At 31.3% G+C, this 22,419-nt stretch overlaps 1 protein-coding gene across 2 annotated transcripts in view; it reads left to right on the top strand.

Moving 5' to 3' along the window:
* Positions 1-7,627: 7,627 nt before the first annotated feature.
* csw (protein tyrosine phosphatase non-receptor type corkscrew) overlaps positions 7,628-22,419 on the top strand; it is a 33,628-nt gene continuing 18,836 nt past the window's right edge. The window contains exons 1-4 of one of the 2 annotated variants that reach the window (XM_076509092.1): positions 7,628-7,843; positions 17,524-17,655; positions 19,456-19,650; positions 21,297-21,459. In XM_076509092.1, coding sequence (XP_076365207.1) covers positions 7,830-7,843; positions 17,524-17,655; positions 19,456-19,650; positions 21,297-21,459 — 504 coding nt within the window. In that variant the 5' untranslated portion in view covers positions 7,628-7,829. Of the gene's footprint in view, positions 7,844-15,851; positions 15,871-17,523; positions 17,656-19,455; positions 19,651-21,296; positions 21,460-22,419 lie in introns of those variants that run through there. The other variant, XM_076509093.1, reaches the window with a different exon arrangement.

The following is a 22,419-nucleotide window of genomic DNA, read 5'->3' as shown; positions in this document are numbered from 1 at the left end:
TCGGATCCACGTTACACCAAACATGTTCGCCCTTTTATCCGTAGTGGTATTATATGTGATGGTCAATCTCACTAATGGTTGGTTGGTAAAAGAGTTGGCGGTGGGTAGTAATGACTAGCTGCCTTCCCTCTAGTCTTACACTGCTGAATTAGGAACTGCTAGTAGAGATAGTTCTCGTTTAGCTTTGTGCGAAATTCAAAATAAAACAAAGAGGGAAAATATAATAACTAGCACAGAGTCCATCAAAAGAAACGAGGTAAGTACTACCTCATAGTATATCCTAACCACATTTCATAGCTAACTGAAATAAATTTTGTGAAGTCAAGCTTGACCAACAAAGAGGCAGCAAAATGCAGTTAGTTAAGGTAGTCAAACATCGGTACTTTTTTAGTGAACCAATCAAAATTAAAAAATTCGTGGCGCATTCATAAAATAATTATGGGTAAAAACCAGATAAACAACTTCTAATATATAGAAAAACCAGTACGTTTTGGTTACAGTTAGTTTAAACAATGGCTTTTGTCGTATCCCCTAGTAACAAAAGTATGGTGTAATATCGTTTGTGTTAAAAGTATAAAATTAAATTCATAGACAAAACTGGAAGATATATTTGTTGATTTCTTAATTTAGTTTTCGTTCATTAAAGTTTGGTTTTTATTATTATTAAAAACGTTGGTAATAGAAAATAGACCAATTCCAAAACGAATCAACTTTTTTACTTTTATGAAGAACTTTATGCACTTTGTTCTGGGCCAGGTGGTTGTTCACTACCTCTTTAGACTTACTGTACCAACACTGGTAAGGTTTCGTGCCGTCTTTTTCCTTCGTCACTAAAATATTCGTGAGTAAACTAATCAAACTATTCATCTTGATAAATGGATTTTATTTTATTATTTCGAGAAATCAAGCGTGATGTGACACACACACACACACACACACTGGTTTTCATATTGATTGGATGTGCTTATTAATTTGTGCCCGTGCTTAGTTTTTAATTATGTTGAATTGGGATTCCTTCATAAGATGCGAGATCATTGCACATCCCCCTTCAATCCAAATATCACATCCATTTTGTGCTGACTTTCGTACAGCTGGTGGTATTTGCTAAACGTATAATTATTTCTTCAGATTCTACTCAGGTTTTCAAAGTATATTCCTTGTGTTTTTTTTTAACTTACTTTCTTGGTGTACACAACTCTTTTGTTAATTCGGTCCAGCATGACCAGGTGGTTAGGGCGCTTGAAACGTAATCTGAGGGTCATGGGTTCGAATCCTCGTCCCATCAAACATGCTCGCCCTTTAAGCTGTGGGGCGTTATATGTTACAGTTAGTCCCACTATTAATAGGTAAAAGAGTTAGCGGTGGGTGGTAATGACTAGCTGCTTTCCTTCTAGGCTTTCATTGCTAAATTAGGGACGACTACCTTAGATATCCCTTTAGGCGAAATTCCAAGCAAATCGAATCTTTTGTTAACTCATGAACAATATTTTTGAACTTCTGCTAAATTAATAGTTTGTTGTGTAAAAGTCTTACTTTGTGAGGAACGAGGTTAAGTGAACCGTATAACACTGTTGAAAACTGGAAATAAGAACACTTTTCTCAACACATTCAACTGTATCATTTCATGAAATACCATATTACGTTTGTCCTGCGTGTCTGTCATAGTACAAATAAGTCTCCTCATGGGTTATTGGTGTGTTTGATTCTTGAGTGTGGCGTTTTTTGTAATCATTTTATAGGCTGATTGGAATGAGATATAAAAAAAACTATAACAATGTTTACAACATGTAACTAAAATAATGAAAAGTATTTGTAGAAGCCAGTTTTAAAATTCGGATTTAAGATCATATTTGAACGGGTCATGACTAGTGCTTTCTAAAAACACAGTTTTACATATTTTTCTGTTATTTAATAAAAAATATAAATTGACATTTTTAAGGGAGTCTACTTTTCGTTTTCCCTTGTATACACGTGTATGTATATATATACATACACATAATTATATCTGAATGAATATAAATGAATAAACAAAATCATAAAGAAGGACTGCGTTACAAACAGCAAGTCTCAACCTCTGATTAATTATAACCATAACAATTTCAAGCCACAAACCAAAACACATTAACATGAAATAAAATCCACTGCATATTTTAGAAAAGGATTCTGTGATACGAGCTACAAGGTGGGATTATAAAATGTATCCTAGGTTTTGGAGGTGACTGCTGACGTAAGACCCACATTGCGGTGGGGACACACCGTCTATCAGTCTTAACCTCAAATTTACTAGTCTCACATAAGAAAATTAGAAATTAGGAGAGCGAGATATGGTTGATATTTTATTTCATGTTAATGTGTTTTGGTTTATGGCTTGAAAATTTTATGGTTATTTTGTATAGATGTAGATGTATATATATTATTCTTACGCTCGAGAATCTTCTACAAATTAAGCGAATAGGCACGAATTTCGCAATACCAATTTAACATTACAAATTACATGCATTTCTAAATAGATATTTTAACTTAAACAAATATCGATATTTAAATAAATGTACAATAGTAAATCTGTCACAGTGGGAAAACGTCTACGTCTCCAGTGAACTGCTGTCTATCGTTAAATATATTTGCTTATAGTAATTTGTCTGGTCACCTGCTACAACTAAGTCACAGTTTGATAATTCAGACTTCACTATGTTATACGTTTCCCAACATTCCTCAAGTTATTGTATCACTTAGTCACTACTCTTAACAATAAAAGTTATTAGTTGATTACATAATACCACATGTGTTTTAACTTTGTTCATGTCATCTCTACTCTCATCATGCTGCATTTATATCTTTAGATTTGGCAACTCTTGAAAGACAGTAATGCAATAGTCCACCTTATAAGTGTTTCTGAGATTGGTTTCAATTGCATGACAATGATTGCAACTCTATTCCTTGGCACCAGCAAATTGCTTGTGGATCTATCACGTTAAAACAGAAAGTTCGTTACAAATTCATTTACTCTAGGTACCTGTTGTTCTGGGTCATTCCCATTTGATGCTACATGCTCTCTCTTAATTACAAATACTACATACACACAACATAATGTATTCAATTAACAGAAGCAAGTTTTAACACTAAAGTGAAATTATGCGTACCATGAAAAAAAAAGGACCTATACATGGTCTGACTGGTCTTATCACTTCACGTAGCCCTAGGTGAAAATTATGAATCCTGCCATTACTGAACAATATATAACCAATTCAATAACTTGAGAGGCAAATATTTGTTTCCAACTGTCAGGGTTTAAACAAACCTTACGAAAATTAATTGTTTGCTCTGCTGTTAATAACAAAGTTACATAATGGACTTGTCTGTGCTGTGCTCTCACCACAGGTATCAAAACCCGATTTTTTAATGCTATAAGCCTTCAGACTTGTCGATGCGTTACTGGTTGACTGCTGTTAACACGACAAAACGATTACTTTAAATACCTTTATCATTTTAATGTACTTTGGATACTGAATAATAATCATTCATACCCCATATTTTTATGTACATTACACGGTAGTGACTTGTCTATGTATGCTCAACTTGAAGACTTATTCACTAAAAATTTGAGTTTGTGCATTCGCTGTGGGCACAAAGAACTACTAAAAATAAGTTAAAATACAGATTACAAGGGAATTTTTTCTTAAATATATAAGTATATGTAGGAATGTAGACTTAAGTAAAACTAACACCTTAAAAAGTGCCGTATGAAAACGAACCTACTTTAGCTACAATATATTAAAAACTGATCATCACAACAGAACACGAGTAAAGGTCACGTCATTGTGTTTGTTGACTTACATTCAAATATTTATTGAACTATTTTATGAATTTGTCAGTAATTATGATATCAAGTTATTAAAATGTTTGTATTATATATTAGTTAATTTATTAATTTAAAAGTAAATATTAAAAGAACACACCTAAATACTGATTTTTTTGTGTGTCACATAGTATGTTGAATACAGAACTGGTTCGAATTAGATGTTCATGGTATCAAAATACGAAGTCTATAGTTTCATATGAACTAGAAACTCAAATTACAAATACTGACAATCTGGAATACAAAATAAGAACCTCTTATCTTTTCTATTTGTTGATATATGGTTTATGTACCGTGTCAAAGACAGTGGCCCATTCTCACCTCTTTCCATTTTTTGTTTGTTTGTTTTGGAATTTCGCACAAAGCTACTCGAGGGCTATCTGGGCTAGCCGTCCCTAATTTAGCAGTGTAAGACTAGAGGGAAGGCAGCTAGTCACCACCCTTATACTTTTCTATTTGTTACCAACGAATATATGGTTTATGTACCGTGTCAAAGACAGTTTGGCCCATTCTCACCTCTTTCCATTTTTTGGAAACAGTCCCTTACATATACTTACTTCAATACATGACATTCAAAAGCTCAGAATATACACACACACATTTTAGACAAAATACAGCTTAGTTACTAAGCTTGATAAATTATTTAGGAATTCTGTGGTACTGATATAGTTATTTATTATTTTTCTGGTTATTTCAAATGTATATATAAAACCTTAAAAAAAATATTTTCTTTCACATCCTTCACGTGCAGAATTCAAAAAGGCTTAGCAACTTCTGGCAAGCAGCGAACAAATCCGAATTTGTTGTATCATAATTAGAAGATTTAATAGCTTCTTATATTTATTCAGTTACTAGTAATATAAGTACTGAAGTTAGTGTTACGCTGTGTGTAACTGCAGATGTAAATAAATTACCACCGTATATCATATTAAACAGAAAAACATTGCCAAAAGAAAAATTTTTGCAAAGATGTAATAGTTCATCCACAGAAAAATGCTTGGATGACATTAGAGTTGATGGAAGAGAGTTTGGGATGCGTACGAGAACATCAGCATGGTGCATTATTAAAGCAACGGAGCATGCTTGTAACGGATACATTTCGTGGCCATCTCTCCGATAAAATCAAGACTAGGTTAAGGAACAAAAAACAGTAATCTGGTAGTAATTCCTGGCGGAATGACGGGTCAGTTAAATCTCTTAATGTGTCCAGTAACAAGTCATTCAAGGATCGTATCCGTGAACATTATGATGCATGGCTGAATAAAGATAATTATGCTTTGACACCGAGTAGTATAATAAAAATACTATCAGCATCAGTAAGAGTGAAGTGGATTTCAAAAGCTTGGACAGACAATATTATATCGTTTTTAAAATGTTTATCCAATGCGGAAGATGGAACGCAAAATGACATTCTTTGAGACAACAGTGAGTTAAGCGATGAAGATGTTTCAAATTTATAATGTAATAGTAAATCGGAAGAAACATCGAATAACATTCTGATTAAATAAAGAAAGCAGAAAGAAACATTATTGTGATGAAAATTTTAAACTTCCTGTATATTTTATATTTCATTTTAAGTACATTATTAACATTTTTGATGCGTTAATAAACTCTTTTAACGATCACGAGAATAATCATGTACTCTGTAGGATACAACGTAGTATGAAACATGAACTTGAAGAGCAACAATTAAACATATTTTTTACACGTAACTGTGGTTTTATGTACTATAATAATTAAACGATACAGATATTATGCACATTAATAAACATGATTTTTTATGAGTGCATGTATTATTTTCTTGTTCAGCTTAATACAATGCAATACCTTTTTGGATCTTGTCCTCCATGGAGAATCGAGCGCCAGATTTTAGCGTTCTATGTTCGTAAAATTACCTTTGACCCACACATTTCATCGTTTTTCTTTAAAAATATTAATAGATAAAAACAATTTTGAGGCTTGCTATTAAAGAATATCACATACCTTTTTGAAACTGATGATGCATATATATTCCATGTTGCAATATGTATAATTGTCAATTAACATGTTTGGAGGAGAATGAAGTTTAACAATAAAAGGATAACAACAAGGTAAACAATATTATTTATAACAACAAAACCGGACACACATGTACGTTTCGGAATTACAAAGATTACATTTGCAGCATCTAAACCAAAATAAAAGAATTACAACATTTTAAGGTAACTTACTAAAATACGATGTTGCAATCACGACAATTTAATCAAAAGAAAAATACATAGAAAATGAAGGAGTAACAAAAAACAACGCCATTTAATAGTTTGAGCAAGTAAACATATTGGAATATCCACGAGGAAAAAAAACACACCAACTAAAACAAACTAGGCTCTCCCCGTCGCACAGCAGCATGTCTGCGGACTTACAACACTAGAAACGAGGTTTCGATACCTTCAGTGGGTAAAGTACAGGTGGTTTATTGTGTAGCCTTGTACTTAATTACAAACAAATATTAGTATCTTCTTTTATATACCAACATACTGAAGAAGGAAGCAATAATCTTAATTAACTTATCAAATTTCGATACCTTTTACAAAGCCAACATGGTTCTGGAATTGCTGATTAAAGAAACCTTCAATTTCAAATAACGTTCACCCACACTGAATACGTTGCAGCCTTCTTTTAAATTGCACACCCATTAACATGTTCTGTATTTTTGTTCATTACTCCTTCACTTTCTATGTGTTTTAATTTTGATTAAATTATCGTTATTGCAGCATTGTAGTTTAATTATTTACTTAGAAATGATAAAATTCTTCTACTTTGCTTTAGATACTGAAAATGGATTTTTTTTTATTCCGAAATGTTTATCGGTATCCCCTTTGTTATAATAAATGATATATTGTATATCTTAAATATCTTTATGTTTTTTTTATTATATGCATATTCTGTAATAATATTAATAATAACTTCCGTTTAGAGTTTATTTCTTAGGAACGACAGCACGTGTAATTTTCAATCAACAAAGTGTATATTGTTACACTATTCTTTATTATCTCTATTTGTATATTTCAATTAACACAGAGAAAAAAAAGTATGTAGATTTTCCCCTTCTAACATCTAATCTGTGTTCTCGCAAATTGCACACCGGTTTTTTTTTTTTTTCGATATCTTTCGAAGTGTTAAGCGTGTCTGATACATTTGCGTTAATATCTTGATGACGAGAAACCCACCAGAAATAAAAATATATCTCAGAACGGCTGTTAATGCTCATACCAGCCGTTGTGAGATATATTTGCGTTAATGATTTATGTGCGACCTCTATGGTGAATAGATTTTATTGAGAATGGTAAGAAAACAACAAAAAAAACTCCAAAAACTTTAACTTAAGACCACATGTGACAGCAGCCTGTAAAAAGTTATAATTGTAGCTCATAATATTTGCAAGTTTCACACCTGAATTTTTTAGAGGTCTTTTGGACTGTTACGTGTGTCTAATACATCGACTTGTGCGTCCTCTATGGTTAGTGGATTTTATTGAGAACGGTAAAAAATATATATACATACTTTAAGTTACGACCCCAAGTGACAACAACCTTTAAAGAGCTACTATCATGGCTCATACATATATGACTTTAACTGTTTGTCAATAAAGGTCTAACATTAATAAAATAATTTAAAATTCCGTCTGAGTACGAATATCTGCAGAAAGAAAACGTAGTAAAAATGTGGTCACTGTTGCTAAGTTTCTGTTGCTATGCTGTGTCGTACAACTGTCATTATTGGTTATCAGATTGCGCGCATGTGCTGTTGAGATAAGACTTTTTAGAGAGCTTAGTTACCGAAGAAGAGATTTAATCTATTTGAAAATTGCATTAAAAAGTAGTAAATTATGAGGGTTTATGTTCATATTATATAACTCACGTAATAACAATAACATTACATGTCGAAAGTGAGGTAATCAGTTTTATTCAGAGTAATAAAACTTGAAGTGAAAATGGGCTCCCGTGGGTAAGTTCAAAATAACAAAGTAGGCCTAAGAGATAACGTTAAAACTTATAAAACTAAGAAAGGAAGTACCACATACTTCCGTACGCCCAATAAATTTACCGTAAAATTCAAACAATAATGTACTTGTTAATTTGTACCAAATTAAACTGTAATATTAAGATAAAAATTAGGTGTTTTCAAATGCTAGTTGTAATTTGTCAAGAGGTAATAGGTAATATCGTGAACTTTCGTAACGACGTAAGATCTGTAACTTGTAACTTAAGTTGTAGTTGTATATTAATGTAAGTGTAACTTTAAATCTAGGCCCTAATTAGTACGTCCAGTTTAGTATTTTAATCGCATAAATGAATGTAAAATTCGTTTTGGAAAAGAAAGTGAACAGCCTGTAATAAACTGTTACACTCTCATGTGAGACTTGTAATCTCAGAAGTATGGGGTTGCTTCTATGATAAATAATCTTTAGTTTTTCTTATTTTCAAATTCAAGTGACATGCGTTAGCAAATAAATGGAACTTACTGCCCAATGTAACCATTCTGTGAATTCACAGCCTAAATCGTCAGTTAAGTTTTCAAAGACACTAAGTCCTTGGTCAACACAACATTCTGTGTTTTTATTAAGTTCTAGTTTATACTGTGTACTGTAACTAAAATAACTGAGGCTCAGTAATAATTTGCACCATATTGCTGCTTACAGTGAAATTAATAAGTAAGAGGCTGTATTTTATTCTAAACATGTTGGACATGCAAAAAGAAAACCAAAGTCTCTTTGCAAGTTCTCTATTATGGCTCGAAATCACATAAGGACTGTGTAAAAGTGACATTGACTATTTTCTGGAATATTTATTAGGTTTTTTTTAAGGAATAAAGAGATTTTCTAGACATTTTGAAGCTGTAACATATACATTTATTCAATAATTAAACCCCAGGTTGCAAATATGACTGGCACCTGAAAAAGTTTAAAACATTATTCAAATCTAACATCTATTATGAGTGGGTGTTTAAGGTAGCAATGTGTTATTGTGGGATTTTTTTATTGACAGTTTCAGGGCATTACATGCCATTGGAAATAAATTATATATGCACATAAGCTACTGCCTATTATATGGTAACAATACTTAAATCCTAACCTATCAAAATTAAACAAATTTACATGTGGAGCAGCCAGTAAATAGTGGGTCTTGTTCAGAAGCCATTTGACTGTGGAAGCAGTATGGCAAGAAATTTGAAAAAAAAAAAGACTTTGGCTTGGTGTTCTAGAAACATTTAGCAGTATCACACTACATATGCAACAGTTATTTCCAAGTGTTTTTTAGGTGCTTAACAGTGGAGGGTGCCTATGGGCCTTTCTCCCTGTCCAGGTATCCAGAGAGACTCATGAAGATGAAGCCAGCTATCAGTAGATCTGTTAAAATGATGCAGAAGTGGGTAACATTTAGAAGGGCTTTCAAAGGATTCTGGCATAAAAGTATCACTGAAGTGGCTAAGATAAGATGTTGCAAAGATAATGATGTCTATTTGACATATGTATTTTACTGTCCAGTTTGATGATTTTGTTTGTAGTAAAAATATGTTTAACTTACTGTAAGTTTGTTTTCTTTTTATTTCCAAACCTGTTGTTTGATAATTGAAGAAAACAAGAATGGGATAGTCACTTAGGTGTACCTTATGTTTTACACAGTCACATTTACAGTGATATCACAGGTTACTAGCTATAAAACACACTTTGTTATAGTGAATGGTATACATGTGTGACAGGGCATGATATAATGATAGAACTTTCTGAGTCCCACTTTTAAACAAACAACTGAAAATATTTACAGGAAAAAAAAACAAAAAAACTGGCACATGGGGTACCGAGTTTCTGGTGCTGTTTAGTAACTTAGAAGCTTATTTCTGAATTTCACACCTTGAAATCCACTTACTGGGGTTAATGTTATGGTTTTAACTTAAGAGCAAAGTATAACAATAGATGTGAATAATAATTTATAGTTCAACTTTTTTATGAGCTTAATATAAAACTTGTTGAAGGTTTTGTCTAGATATATAAAAATAAATCTGTATTACTGTTTGTGATGATGAGAAAACTCACTTGTAGAGAAAAATTTATACGTAAAAATGGCTGGTATGGGTTGAGAAACTTGTGTGTAGAGGAGCAAACAACATTTTGACCTTCTTCGGTCATCTTGAAGTTTACAAAGAAAGAAAGAGGTAACTGACCGATAACTGACTGCATGTTTGAAGGAGGTTGTGTAACTGAGTGTAGGAATGTAAAGGGTGTGCTTAGATGTTTGATTACATTTATTAATATAGGTATAAAGGTGTTCCTTTGTATTGGTTTAGTTTGGTCTTGAGTTGTATTAGTAAGGCTTCTTTAATTTTGTGTTTGTTTGTTTCTTTATTTAGTATTTGAGTGTTTTTTATGGTTATGTTGAGTTTATTTGATTTGCAGTTTTTAAAAATGTGTGAAGATTTTTTTTTTCTTTGAATCTGGTTTCTATTTTTCTACTTGTTTCTCCAATGTAGAAGTTGTGGCAATTATCACATTGTATTTTATAAATAATGTTGGTATAATGTTTGTCAGTGTAGTTTTTACATAGTATAGACCTTAGTTTTGTGCCTGGTTTTTGAATAAATTTGGTATTAACTGGAATGTCATATTTTGTTCTTAGTTTTTGCCAAATGTTGATTATTTTTCTGCTGACGTCAGGAATATATGGTATGCAGCAATATATGGTTTCGTGACTTTTTAATTTGTGGGATATATTTACTTTTGTTAGTTGATTTTGCTTTCTGTCTAGGTGTGTGCATATAATGTTTTCTATGGTTTGTGGAGGAAACTTATTGATGCTGATGAAGTATTGTTTTATTTTGTCTAATTCATCATTAATTTTATCTGGTGAGCATAGTTTTATGGCTGTGTTTATTTGGTTTCTTAGTATGTTGAGTTTTTGTTTTGTTTCATGTGCTGAGTCCCAAGGAATGTATAGTCCAGTATGGGTGATTTTTCGGTGGATTCCTGTTTTAAATTGTGTATCAGTTCTTGTAATTTTGAGGTTAAGAAATGATATTTGATTACTTTCTTCCTGTTCACATGTGAAGTTGATGTTGGGATGTGTAACATTAATGTGATTGAAAAAATTGTGTGTTCTGTAGATGTGAATCCTACAACTGTGTTATCTACATATCTGTTCCAGTATAGTGGTGGATGTAATGCTGTGTTAATTGCTTGTGTTTCAACTTGTGTCATAAAAATATTGGCTAGAATTGGTGATACTGGGTTGTCCATGTTTTGACCATTTGTTTGTATATAGTTGTGGTTGTTGAACATGAAGTTTGTCTTCATCGTGGTGAATTCCGTGAGGGTTGCTAATTGGTTGCTGGGAATGTTTATTGATGTGTTAAGGTCTTGGATATAGATTTCTAAGGCTACCTTGAAGGCTTCAGCAGTTGGGACTTCTGTAAAGAGGGATGTAACATCAAACCTGGCCATTGAGGCTTTATGATTAAGTTGATCAAGATCAGACTTGAAATTAAAAGAGTCTTTGCAGAATGAGCTGGCTAATGTTACATATTTGGAGAATGCCCAAGCTGTGTATTTACTAAGATTGTAATTAAACAGTTCATATGTGGATATTATTGGTCATAATGGACAATCTGGTTTATGAGGTTTGGGGATGCCGTATATTTGTGGTGTGTGTGAGGTGGTCTTGCGTAGGTAGGAATAAAGTGTTTGTGAAATTGTGTTAGTTTTTTGTAATTTTTAGTAGTATTTTGTTTAGTTGCATTTCGTGCGTCTTTGTTGGATTTGTGTGTATCGGTTTAAATTTGTTACAATACAATATAACTGCCACAACTTCAAAACAAGTGGAGAAATAAGTAGAAAAAAAGAAACCAGATTCAAAGAACACAAAAAGTCACCTTTACACATTTTTGAACACTGCAAATCAAATAAGCACAACATAACCAAAGGAAACACCCAAATACAAAAGAAAGAAACATAAACAAATGCAAAATTGAAGAAGCCTTACTTGTACAACAACTCAAGCCCAAAATAAACCAATACAAAGGAACACGGTTATACCTTTATTAATAAATATAATCAAATATCTAAGCATGCTTTCTACATTCCTACAATCAATTACACAACCACCTTCAAACATGTGGTCAGCTATCAGTCAGTTACCTCTTTCTTTCTTTGTGAATTTGAAGAAGGTCGAAACATTGTTCGCTCCTCTACACAAAAAATTCTCAACCCATACCAGCCGTTTTTACACACATATTTTTCTGTATTACTGTGGTATCTAGAATTCAAATGTTAACAAGCTTTATGATGTTTTTAAGTAAAGAATATATTGTAGCATTACTTTTAAGTATGTAATAAACAGACAATAAATAATTCCATAATTTATTATGATAAACCAATATTATTTATCTTTATTTTTTACAAACAGAATACAAAGTTGTCTTTAATATAAATGTAAAGTTAATATTCTTAATTAAGTGAGGTGAAATTATAAAATTATAAGTGTTTATAAAATCAGAATATAATTTATACATGATAATATGATTAAGCTGGCTTATATAAAATCTTGTGTACTGTTGTTTAGGCTAAATAATCATGAGTTGTATGGGTATGTATTTACTTCGATAATTGTATAACACACAAATTGTCAGTAAATATATGGAGAGATTAAATGTGTCTGTAATTAGATGATAACATCACCCTCCATTCTCTGCTGATACAGAGGTAAGTCTATGGATTTACAATGCTAAGATCAGGGGTTTGATTCCTTTTGGTGGACTTAGCAGATAGCCTGACATGGCTTTGCTATAAGAGAAATGCACACACTTCATTCTACCTTATAAAAAATTGGTTAATTTTAAGAGGGTTTGCCAAATAAATTCACTTCAGCTTCATCTTCTTTGTTTGTAATGGATCCTTCTTTACAGGCTGTTCACACAGTGACTAGGCAAGTTTATGTTGGAGACAAATAATTTAATTTTGTTCCACCCGTAACAGTTTTAAATTTTGAGCACTGCCTTTGTAATGAATGTGGTCAATTGGTGTTGTAGTGCATGTTCATATGTAGTAAAATGTAATGCTGACTTTCTGCAGAAGACGTGTCATATTAAAGAAACTTAAATGTTGAATAGTGTTTTACAGCCTGCTCTATTTACTGTAATTGGGTTAGAGTAGGGTTAATGTATGTAAAATTGATGTCAATAATGATGATATGTCATTGTGAAATGTGGTTTTAAGTGATAATAAATATCCATATAACTGTTAATTTGAGATTTCTTCATATGTATGTGCTAAGCTTGCAAATTTGTGTATACGTTGTATGTACAAGTGTGTCAAGCAAAGAACCTTTTTCCTGGACTTTTCACATGTAATATGTATATGTACATGTGAAAATAAACATTTCAGTCATGCAAGGTATTAAACATTAATAAAATTAATAAAAGTGTCTAATTTCAAACCCTTTTTTATAATATTAGTTTATTTTTATCAAAGGGCTTAGACACTTAAGTCTTATATGAAAACTATAGTTTTGTTCATACACATTAGTATCATTTAAACTGAGCAAGGCAATATAAAGAATGTGCTGTTTGTAGCCTTTTTGTGAAAAGTATCCGAATAGCAAATGGATTATTATTTCTGATGTTCATGTGACCTTAAATCTATTATCACTACCATCTCAGTTTGCATGCTGTTACATTTTTATTCATTACTGTAAAAATCAAAATATTTCAAAGATGGATGCCAGAATAATAAATATTAGTTACATTTTACAACATATTGGTGGTTTCACATTACTAATGGTTCAAGAATATTAACATTTTTTAAGTTTTGATTTTTACCCAAGATTCTTAACCATGAGGGTAGAATAACTCCACAATTAAAGTAATTTGAAGAAGTGAAAAAAGCTTAACTTTTATTTTCTTGTACGTTATCCTGAGTTGAATGAAATACAGTTTTATTAAAAACCATCATGGTACAATTTAATGATGGTGTTTGTTTTGTAGGGGAGTAGGAAATATTTGGTATTTTATCTCACAATGTTCCTTGTGTACATTTCTTAAAGGTTATTAGTTAATTTGAATACAAGTGTGTAAGTATGCCAGTAGATGTATGAAACCAGTCTATATAAGGTGAGTCAGCACCATGTGGTTGCATAGTTTCATAATGATTCTGTTATGACTGAATTCCTACACATACAAGTGTAGAATATCTTACATCAAGTTTTTATTACAGAAGAAAGTGATAGGTGGTAATCGTGTTAAAATGATTTTTTGATTGCAATGGTTTCAGATGTAAGGACTGAAACAAAAAGACTATTGAATGGAAGAAAAAAAAAATTAAAATAAACAACAATCCTGTTTCTCCAGTAAACTGTTCCAATGTGACTGGGTTTAAAATGTTAAAATGCATGTTTGAAATTATTCAGGATGATGAGAAACCTATTTGAAGTAAAAATGTATTTTTGAGACGGCTGATATGGGTATTAGAACTTTAATTAAAATAAAGTACAGAACAATGTTTCAACCCTCTTAGGTCGTCTTGAGAGTACATTTGTATCTGAAATTATTAGAAAAGACCTTCTTTATTCAAGAAGTTTGAAACATGTTATATGCATGAAACTTTCATTATAATAACATAGAATTTAGCTATGGTCCTTAGTTAAACATAGCATCATTCACAGTAATAGAACTGTGATTAATAAGAAAGCTATAGCAACATAATCTTAAACTTTAAGTATATGAGTAGTTTATTGCAAACATGTTGTTGATAATGTTTTTTTTAATTTATTTTTTTAAACCCAGTAAAATAAAACACCATGCAGATTCTACGAACATGTTTCTTAAGTGTTGGGCTTTATAAAGAATTGCAGACTAGTTGTTGCCAAAAGTGTTACTTGTAATTCACAAACATTATTCTTGTAAACTGTGGCAATGCATGATTACGGCTTTAAAGTAACTGTAGTTTATAGTAGCTAACAAATTCAAAGCAGGCCTTAGCTAAAATATGTGAACAGTTCCTAAGAATCAAAGAAAATCTTCAAATGTAACATGTTATGATGTTTTAAACATTTGATGGGCTGACAAATATTACGGTGCTCCTACTTTTAGAGCAAACATAAATTTTCAGTGTATCTAACTTTTAGCAAGACTTTTACTTAAGAGTAATTATACTTAGATCATTTGTTCATAATGAATCATAAATCTAAGATTTTAGCTGGAAGCAAATTAGCAAAAATAAATGAAACCAACTTAATATGTGTAATATAAAACTTGAATTATGGGTATTTTATAAGGAAGATGAATTACATGAATTGGAGGTAAACATTTAGATATTAAGTAAACTAATGTTTTCTTTGTTAACTTATATCAGTTTTCTGTTGATCAAGCCATAAGACAGAAGCATTGCTCTGTTATGTTGGTGAGAATTGTATAATTTTGGTAAAAAGTTCTATAAAGAAGATACCAAATAATTATGAATTAAGTTTTTTGTTTTTTATTTTGAATGGAACTAACACTGTACATATTCATGTGAAACTGGCTGAGATTTTAAGAAAGTAGTGATTTTGATAAATGTTAAAGTTGAATTGAGTGTTAGTGAATATACTTATACACCTCATTTTGTTTGCTTTGAAATATGCAGTCTGTGTTCCTTTAGATTCTGTGCTTATGCAGGTGAAGGCTTTTTGTCTGTTGCAACAACATAATTGGTAAATTAAAACTGAAACATTGAAATGAAAGTTTTATTATAAACCTCGTGTTCTTGCTATTAGAATAGTGTGGGTTGTAGGTTTTACATATGTAGGTGTGTTTTACTAATTTGTAAACATACACATGAGTCCTGCATCACATGCATGTGGGTTGACCTTGGGAAAAAGCCTACACTAGTAGAGTTGTAGAGTATAGAGGTGGTTTTGGCAGTTATATACCTGTGAATCTCCATCTTCTAACACATGTATGTAATATATATATATACAAGCTGTAAAGTGAAATTTGAATATACAAATGTAAGTTTTTTTTTAATGGTTTCTTACAAGGATAAGAGTCATCTAGTTAAACTGTCAGTTGTTTCAATTTGATGTTCAAAATGAGAGTAATGTAAAATATTGTTTTCTTGTAAGTAACAGTTATTAATATTGGTGCTTACTTATTGGTATGTTTCTCTGTGTATTTTATTAAATTACCATACGATAGTAAACGTTACCTCTCGAGATCAACATTGTTTTTACAGACTGTGGAAATTTGTTAAGCCAATTATAATAGCAGAATAGTTTAGATATGGGACAGCCAAGATGGACCAGTAGCTCCCATGTTTTTCCAAAATGCTATGTGAACATTTTAAACCATTGCACAGCTAATTTATAACACCACCATTGCGTATGTGTGACAAGCAGTTTATTAATTCTAGATTTAAGAAGCATCTGTTTAAAGGTTGGTTATTATACATAATAATATTGATTCCCAATCTGAACAAGCTACTCACTTAGATCAAAATTAAAAATCAACTGAATAATCAAGAATGAGTCTAGGTTTAAGAAATAATTATTTAAATATTAAATATGAGTATTTTAAAATAAAAATGTACATTACAGAGAAACAGACAACGACAACCTCACTCCTAAATCAAACCATATCTGTACTGGTTGTTTTTCTTTTGTTACTCTAATGTTTGGCATCATGTGGTAGCATGAAATTACAGGACAATAGTTAGTTATTATAGAATTTTGTTTTTATTCTTCAAAACCACTGTTACCTTGCTGTTATTTTGTACATAAGTATAAATTTTCTTTGTCTAGGTCATGGAATCATTTTGTTAAAAATTAAAATAATAATCAGCTGTAAATTTTTGAAAAGTATAGCTTGTTTTTTTTACTTTCAATTCATATCATGACTGAATTTTTATTTAAGCCAAAATTACCAAGTAGTAAAATGGTTGGAAGGTTTTAGAAAAAAACATTTATTTTTACACTATCTTTTTTTTTAAATATCATTCTCACGTTTGTGGTATAATATGACCTACTTCACAAAAGAACATGAAGTTAAGTAGCTGAGGGAAATGACTGAGTTGTTGGTTGAAGTAGTGAAGTTGTATACATAAATATGTGTGTATTTTATCCTAATGTCATTTGCCAACATGAAAGTTGTGCAAATCCCAGTGAACCTATTTAGATTCAAGAGTGCTCAAAGAAGTGAAATCCAGGAATGATTAACTATCATGTGTTTATTACGATTAATCCAGCTGGATAAGGAAGTTTGTTGTTTTGTAGGGCGACAGAAGAATTAACGGAATGCCCGAAATAAGTTTCATCTGAGGAGATAGAACCTGCAGAATCACAGTTTAAGATAAAGGAATTGTAAACGAGAAACAATTAGCATACTCTCATGAACATGATGCTTTGTTAGTTTGTGGTTTATCCAACAGATGTTCATAACTGGATATGGCAGGACCAATTGAGTTGTAACATATAACTGGATTTGCTCAAAATCATATTTTTGCTTTTGTTTTGTGGTGTTCTCATAACAGTTATATCATTACATCCAGTATGACTAGTACTAGTAAGTAGTACAGTTATCAGTAATAAATATGTAAGAAGCATTAGATCAGGTATTATATGAATGTTTTATTAGTAGTATGTATTACATGATGCTTAATATTTCAGACATGGTAGGTGGTTTCATCCCAACATCACTGGGCTGCTAGCAGAAAAAATGCTAATGGAAAGAGGTTTTGACGGAAGTTTTCTGGCTCGTCCTAGCAAGTCAAATCCTGGAGACTTTACGTTATCTGTGAGGTAATGAAAAATTTTATCCTCTAAATATTGTTATATCTTAGTTGTGGTTCAAACTTACTGTATTCATAGGTTACTTGTAATTGAGATTTTTGTTTGTGATGTATTTCTTTAAGCCAGTAGGCATTGTTATCCTGATGTAACTCTTGGCTTGGAATTTCCAACAGAAATATTCTTGAGTATGACATTAATGTTTATTAGATTTAGAACTATTAAATTGAACATATAAATGGTGTTTACAAGCACCTAACAATCAATTTAAACTCAACAAAATAGACATTTAAAGAACTTGAAATTCTTCTTGGTAGTTCTGTTAAGTTAGTGGACTTCGTGGTTCAGAATCTATTAGTGAGTTATTACATGAGACAGGCTTAGCCTTATGTACACGTGTTAAAGTAATTTGAGTAAGCCTAGCTGATAACTATATTATTGTTATTAGTCATTGTATAAGGAAGGAGAACTTCTGTTTGTAGATCACTGGACTTTATAAAGAGTTTTATAGATGGTTTCATAATATTTGGCTTTTTTTTTGTAATAAACCACCAGGTTTAATTTCTTCAAAATCTTGGTGAATCATTTGTCAAAGATATCCTGCAAATGTACCAAAATAAGTGCAATATTAAAAATAAATTATAAAATCAGATCATGGCTTTAGATAATCTGTAAAATGAACCATTATTAAGGTTTAACACACCTCAAAATACTTTTTTTTTGTGCGTGTATTAGGAACAACTTGAAGACATTTCTTGGTGTCTTTAAGAAAGTAATATTACAGTAGTAAAAGTCATGGAATACCAAATTAGAGAAATGTAACTTCTGTATAAGAATGTTTCCGTGATAGTTTAGCCATCAAGAAATCATTTAGTGGACAGTTATTAAAAGAAATCAACTAAAAGTGATCTTTACTTCTGATACGGCATGTGGATTAAACTGTAGTTTCAAAAGTTATCACTATCTTTTAAGAACATTTGCATGTTTACTGATTACTGTGGAAGTGGGGAGGCTCTATGGCCCTTTACTTTTACACAGTGTCAGCTTACTGACCAGTACATTATGAATTGTCCTGTTTATTTTGTTTCATTATTAGCTATTCTGATTCTTTTAGTCAGTTTCAGCTATCTAATTTGTATTTTTAATTAATCATAGATCTTGTGTTTCTATTATTACTTGGCTCTAATGCTTCCTTTGGGGTTCATATATTTCCTAAAAAATGTTGTATTTTAAACTTTTTATTTTTAATTTAAAGCCTGGAAATCCTGAAAAACGTCGTTCGCTCTTCTATGTAAAATATTTTCTCAACCCAAAAGCCGAGACATCACTGAAGATTACTTTTTCATATATAGGCCTTTTTCTCTACAAGTGGGCAAAATTGAAGAGCTTGGGAAAAACTTCGACATCACTGAAGATTACTTGAATGTTGCACTGAAAGAAAATAGGCCTTTGATCAATCATAAAGTTGTTATGTTACACCAGGATAATGCACAGCCCCATACAGCAAGGATCACATCTGCAAAAATTGAAGAGCTAGACTGGGAAATGTTTCATCAAGTTCTGGTTACCTGTAAAGTCTTGTTTGCTAACACATGAATTCAACTGAAAAAAAATTACATTTAGATATCAATAGCTAAGCTTATCCATACTGTAACTTAAAAACATCAAGTAAAAGTTATTTTCTTACTAGGTATATTCATTTGATATGAACCACGTATTTTCTTTAACTTGCTTTACCTGAAGTGAAATAGAGTTGATTACCTAATGTGAATAATCTGATATTTTTCATGGCATTATTAAACTTTTTTATAGGAGAAATGGAGAAGTTACACACATTAAGATACAAAACACGGGAGACTTTTATGATCTGTATGGGGGAGAGAAGTTTGCTACTCTAGCCGAGCTGGTGCAGTACTACATGGAAAATCAGGGTCAGTTACGAGAAAAAAGTGGAGAGGTTATTGAACTGAAGTACCCTCTGAACTGTGGTGACCCAACAACTGATCGGTAAGAAACTAAAATCTATATAGGTACTTTTTAATATAAGTTTTAAATTTTCAAACTTGATTACTGATGATAAAACAAAAAAGGAAGTTACTTTTATGTATAAATTATGCACGTATATACTGAGTAATGAGAAAATAAAACAGAGCAGAATCAACATGTAGTATTCTCTTGCATTGTAGTGATTAGTGAGGTTACTCTAAGGTAGAAACACAATAAGTTGAATCTTGTATAATCCATGTAAGCATCAATATATCTGAAAATTATTAATACAGCAGCAATTAATATTATTGTCTGTATTGATGTTATAACGTAATCAACCCTTTATCTGTATATGTGAATATACATATATTTGTTAGTGCTCTGCTTGTTGTGAAAACATTACAAACAAAGATGTGAACAGGCAAAATCAGTTTAAATATGTGACAATCTTAACCAAATTATGCTCTCAGATATGTTGAACTGAATATTATTCTGAATTAGGATATGTTGTCTGAAATACCATAATACCTGGAATTAAGATGTGTATAGAAAAGTATAGATTTAATAGAACTGGAATGCCCTGGTTTCCTGCTAAGTACGTGATTCTAGTAATGTACATTTAATGAATGTTAAGTACTTGCTGCTCACCACTTGTAAAATTTAGTCTTTTGTGTAGGTTTTAAAAGTTCCATTTTAAACTGCTCTTATTGATTGAGAACTTTAATCCAAGAAGATAAAACATTTTCTCTCTAAGGATTGTACGGGTTTTGTGGCTGAGTTTGTTTTAATAACAAATGTTTGGTTAGTTTATTGTCCTTGACTACATTCTGTGCTTGACAAGTAGAGGATGGTTCTGATTCATTAAGTTTGTAAGATTGGTTGAACACATGTTAATGAAGTAATATTAAAAGTTTTAAAACATTTTTGTTTTCTCAGTATTGAAATATATTTTTGATCATACTGTGTGAAATTTTAGTAACAAATGAAATAAAGAAAACAAAATTATTATTATATTGATTGTAACTTGCAAACGTAAAATGTACCTATTTTGCATATATTTATTTATGAGGTCATGTGTAAAGAACTACAAGTAGTGATTGATAGAGTTGATGTAGGAAACAAGAGGCTCAAGATGTAATTCAGTAAAACCATACTGTTCTAATTTTGGTTCTACTGTTGTAAAAAAAATAAAAATATTACCCTTAACCTTTAATGTTTTTTACATAAAGTAACCAAAACCCATTTATGAAAACTTAAAATAAAATGGTGGAGAATGTATTAAAGGATATAAAAGTGAGATATAAATTTCCTCAAAAAAAAAGTTTACATTTTAGGATTGAAGGTTTAAAGTCTTCGTGTACAGCACTGAACTTTGCACCTGGTAGGGCAGATTTGAGCTATGTATTTTATTCTGGACAGTTTAAAACCTGAATTTTCCACTAATGCATTTTCCTGTTACACCAGCCTTTTGACAGAATTTGAGTGATTAAAGTATGATTTTTGGTGTGCTTGGAGTGACACGGGTAAATTGTTATGTTGACGATGTTAGTGCCGAGGTGTCTTTTAAAATATTGAAGATAAAGGTTATTATTCTGTTAAAATTTCTTTTATATATATATTAAATTTGGAATGGAGTAACTAAATACAAGTTTCTATTTGAATTTCAGTTGGTTTCATGGACCTTTGTCAGGGAAGGAAACAGAGAAGCTAGTGTTGGAAAAAGGAAAAAATGGTAGCTTCTTAGTGCGAGAAAGTCAAAGTAAACCTGGAGATTATGTTTTATCTGTTCGAACTGATGACAGAGTTACTCATGTAATGATTAGATGCCAGGTACTGAATTTACTGAAACTTTATTTCTGAACTGCACATGTTTTTAATTAATAGATGATAAACAGGATCTACTTGACTCTGGCATTTATTTAATGCAAACTTTTGAGTTCTGTACCATATTCATTTTTACGCTAAAGTGCATATACATATTTCAGTATGTATAAAGATGATGTGTGTTCTCTACTTCTCTCTCTTTTTTTGTTTTACCTGTTTGTGTTTAGTGTTAGAAGACCCAAACGTTTTTAAAAGTCGTGTTGAGATATTTCTTTTTGTGACTCACATTATGTGTCTACTCCAAACATTTGTAAGTCATACTTTGACAGATTTAATTTTAAAAATTATGTCTACCTGTTCTGTCTAAACATTTTTGATATGTTATTTTAAAGGTCCAGGTGTTTTTTGTTGTTGTTTTTTTCGCGGGGATAATGAAACCTTAGAGGAATTCTTTTTGAAACAGTAAATAAAGCCTGAGTTCTGTATAAACATTTTTGATATGTTATTTTAAAGGTCCAGGTGTTTTTTTTTTGGGGGGGGGATAATGAAACCTTAGTGGAATTCTTTTTGAAGCAGTAAATAAAGCCTGCGTTCTGTATAAACATTTTTGATATGTTATTTTCAATGTCCAGGTGTTTTTTTTTGGGGGGGGATAATGAAACCTTAGTGGAATTATTTTTGAAACAGTAAAGCCTGAGTTCTGTCTAAACATTTTTGATATGTTATTTTAAAGGTCCAGGTGTTGTTGTTTTTTTTGGTGGGGGGGATATGAAACCTTAGTGGAATTCTTTTTAAAACAGTAAAGCCTGAGTTCTGTATAAACATTTTTGGTATGTTATTTTAAAGATCCAGGTTTTTTTTTTTTTGGGGGGATAATGAAACCTTAGTGGAATTCTTTTTAAAACAGTAAAGCCTGAGTTCTGTATAAACATTTTTGGTATGTTATTTTAAAGGTCCAGGTGTTGT

Source organism: Tachypleus tridentatus, chromosome 6 (assembly GCF_004210375.1).
Source record: "Tachypleus tridentatus isolate NWPU-2018 chromosome 6, ASM421037v1, whole genome shotgun sequence".
NCBI lineage: Eukaryota > Metazoa > Arthropoda > Merostomata > Xiphosura > Limulidae > Tachypleus > Tachypleus tridentatus.
The sequence above is the reverse complement of the archived record's forward strand: the minus strand, read 5'-3'. Positions and strand labels throughout refer to the sequence as shown.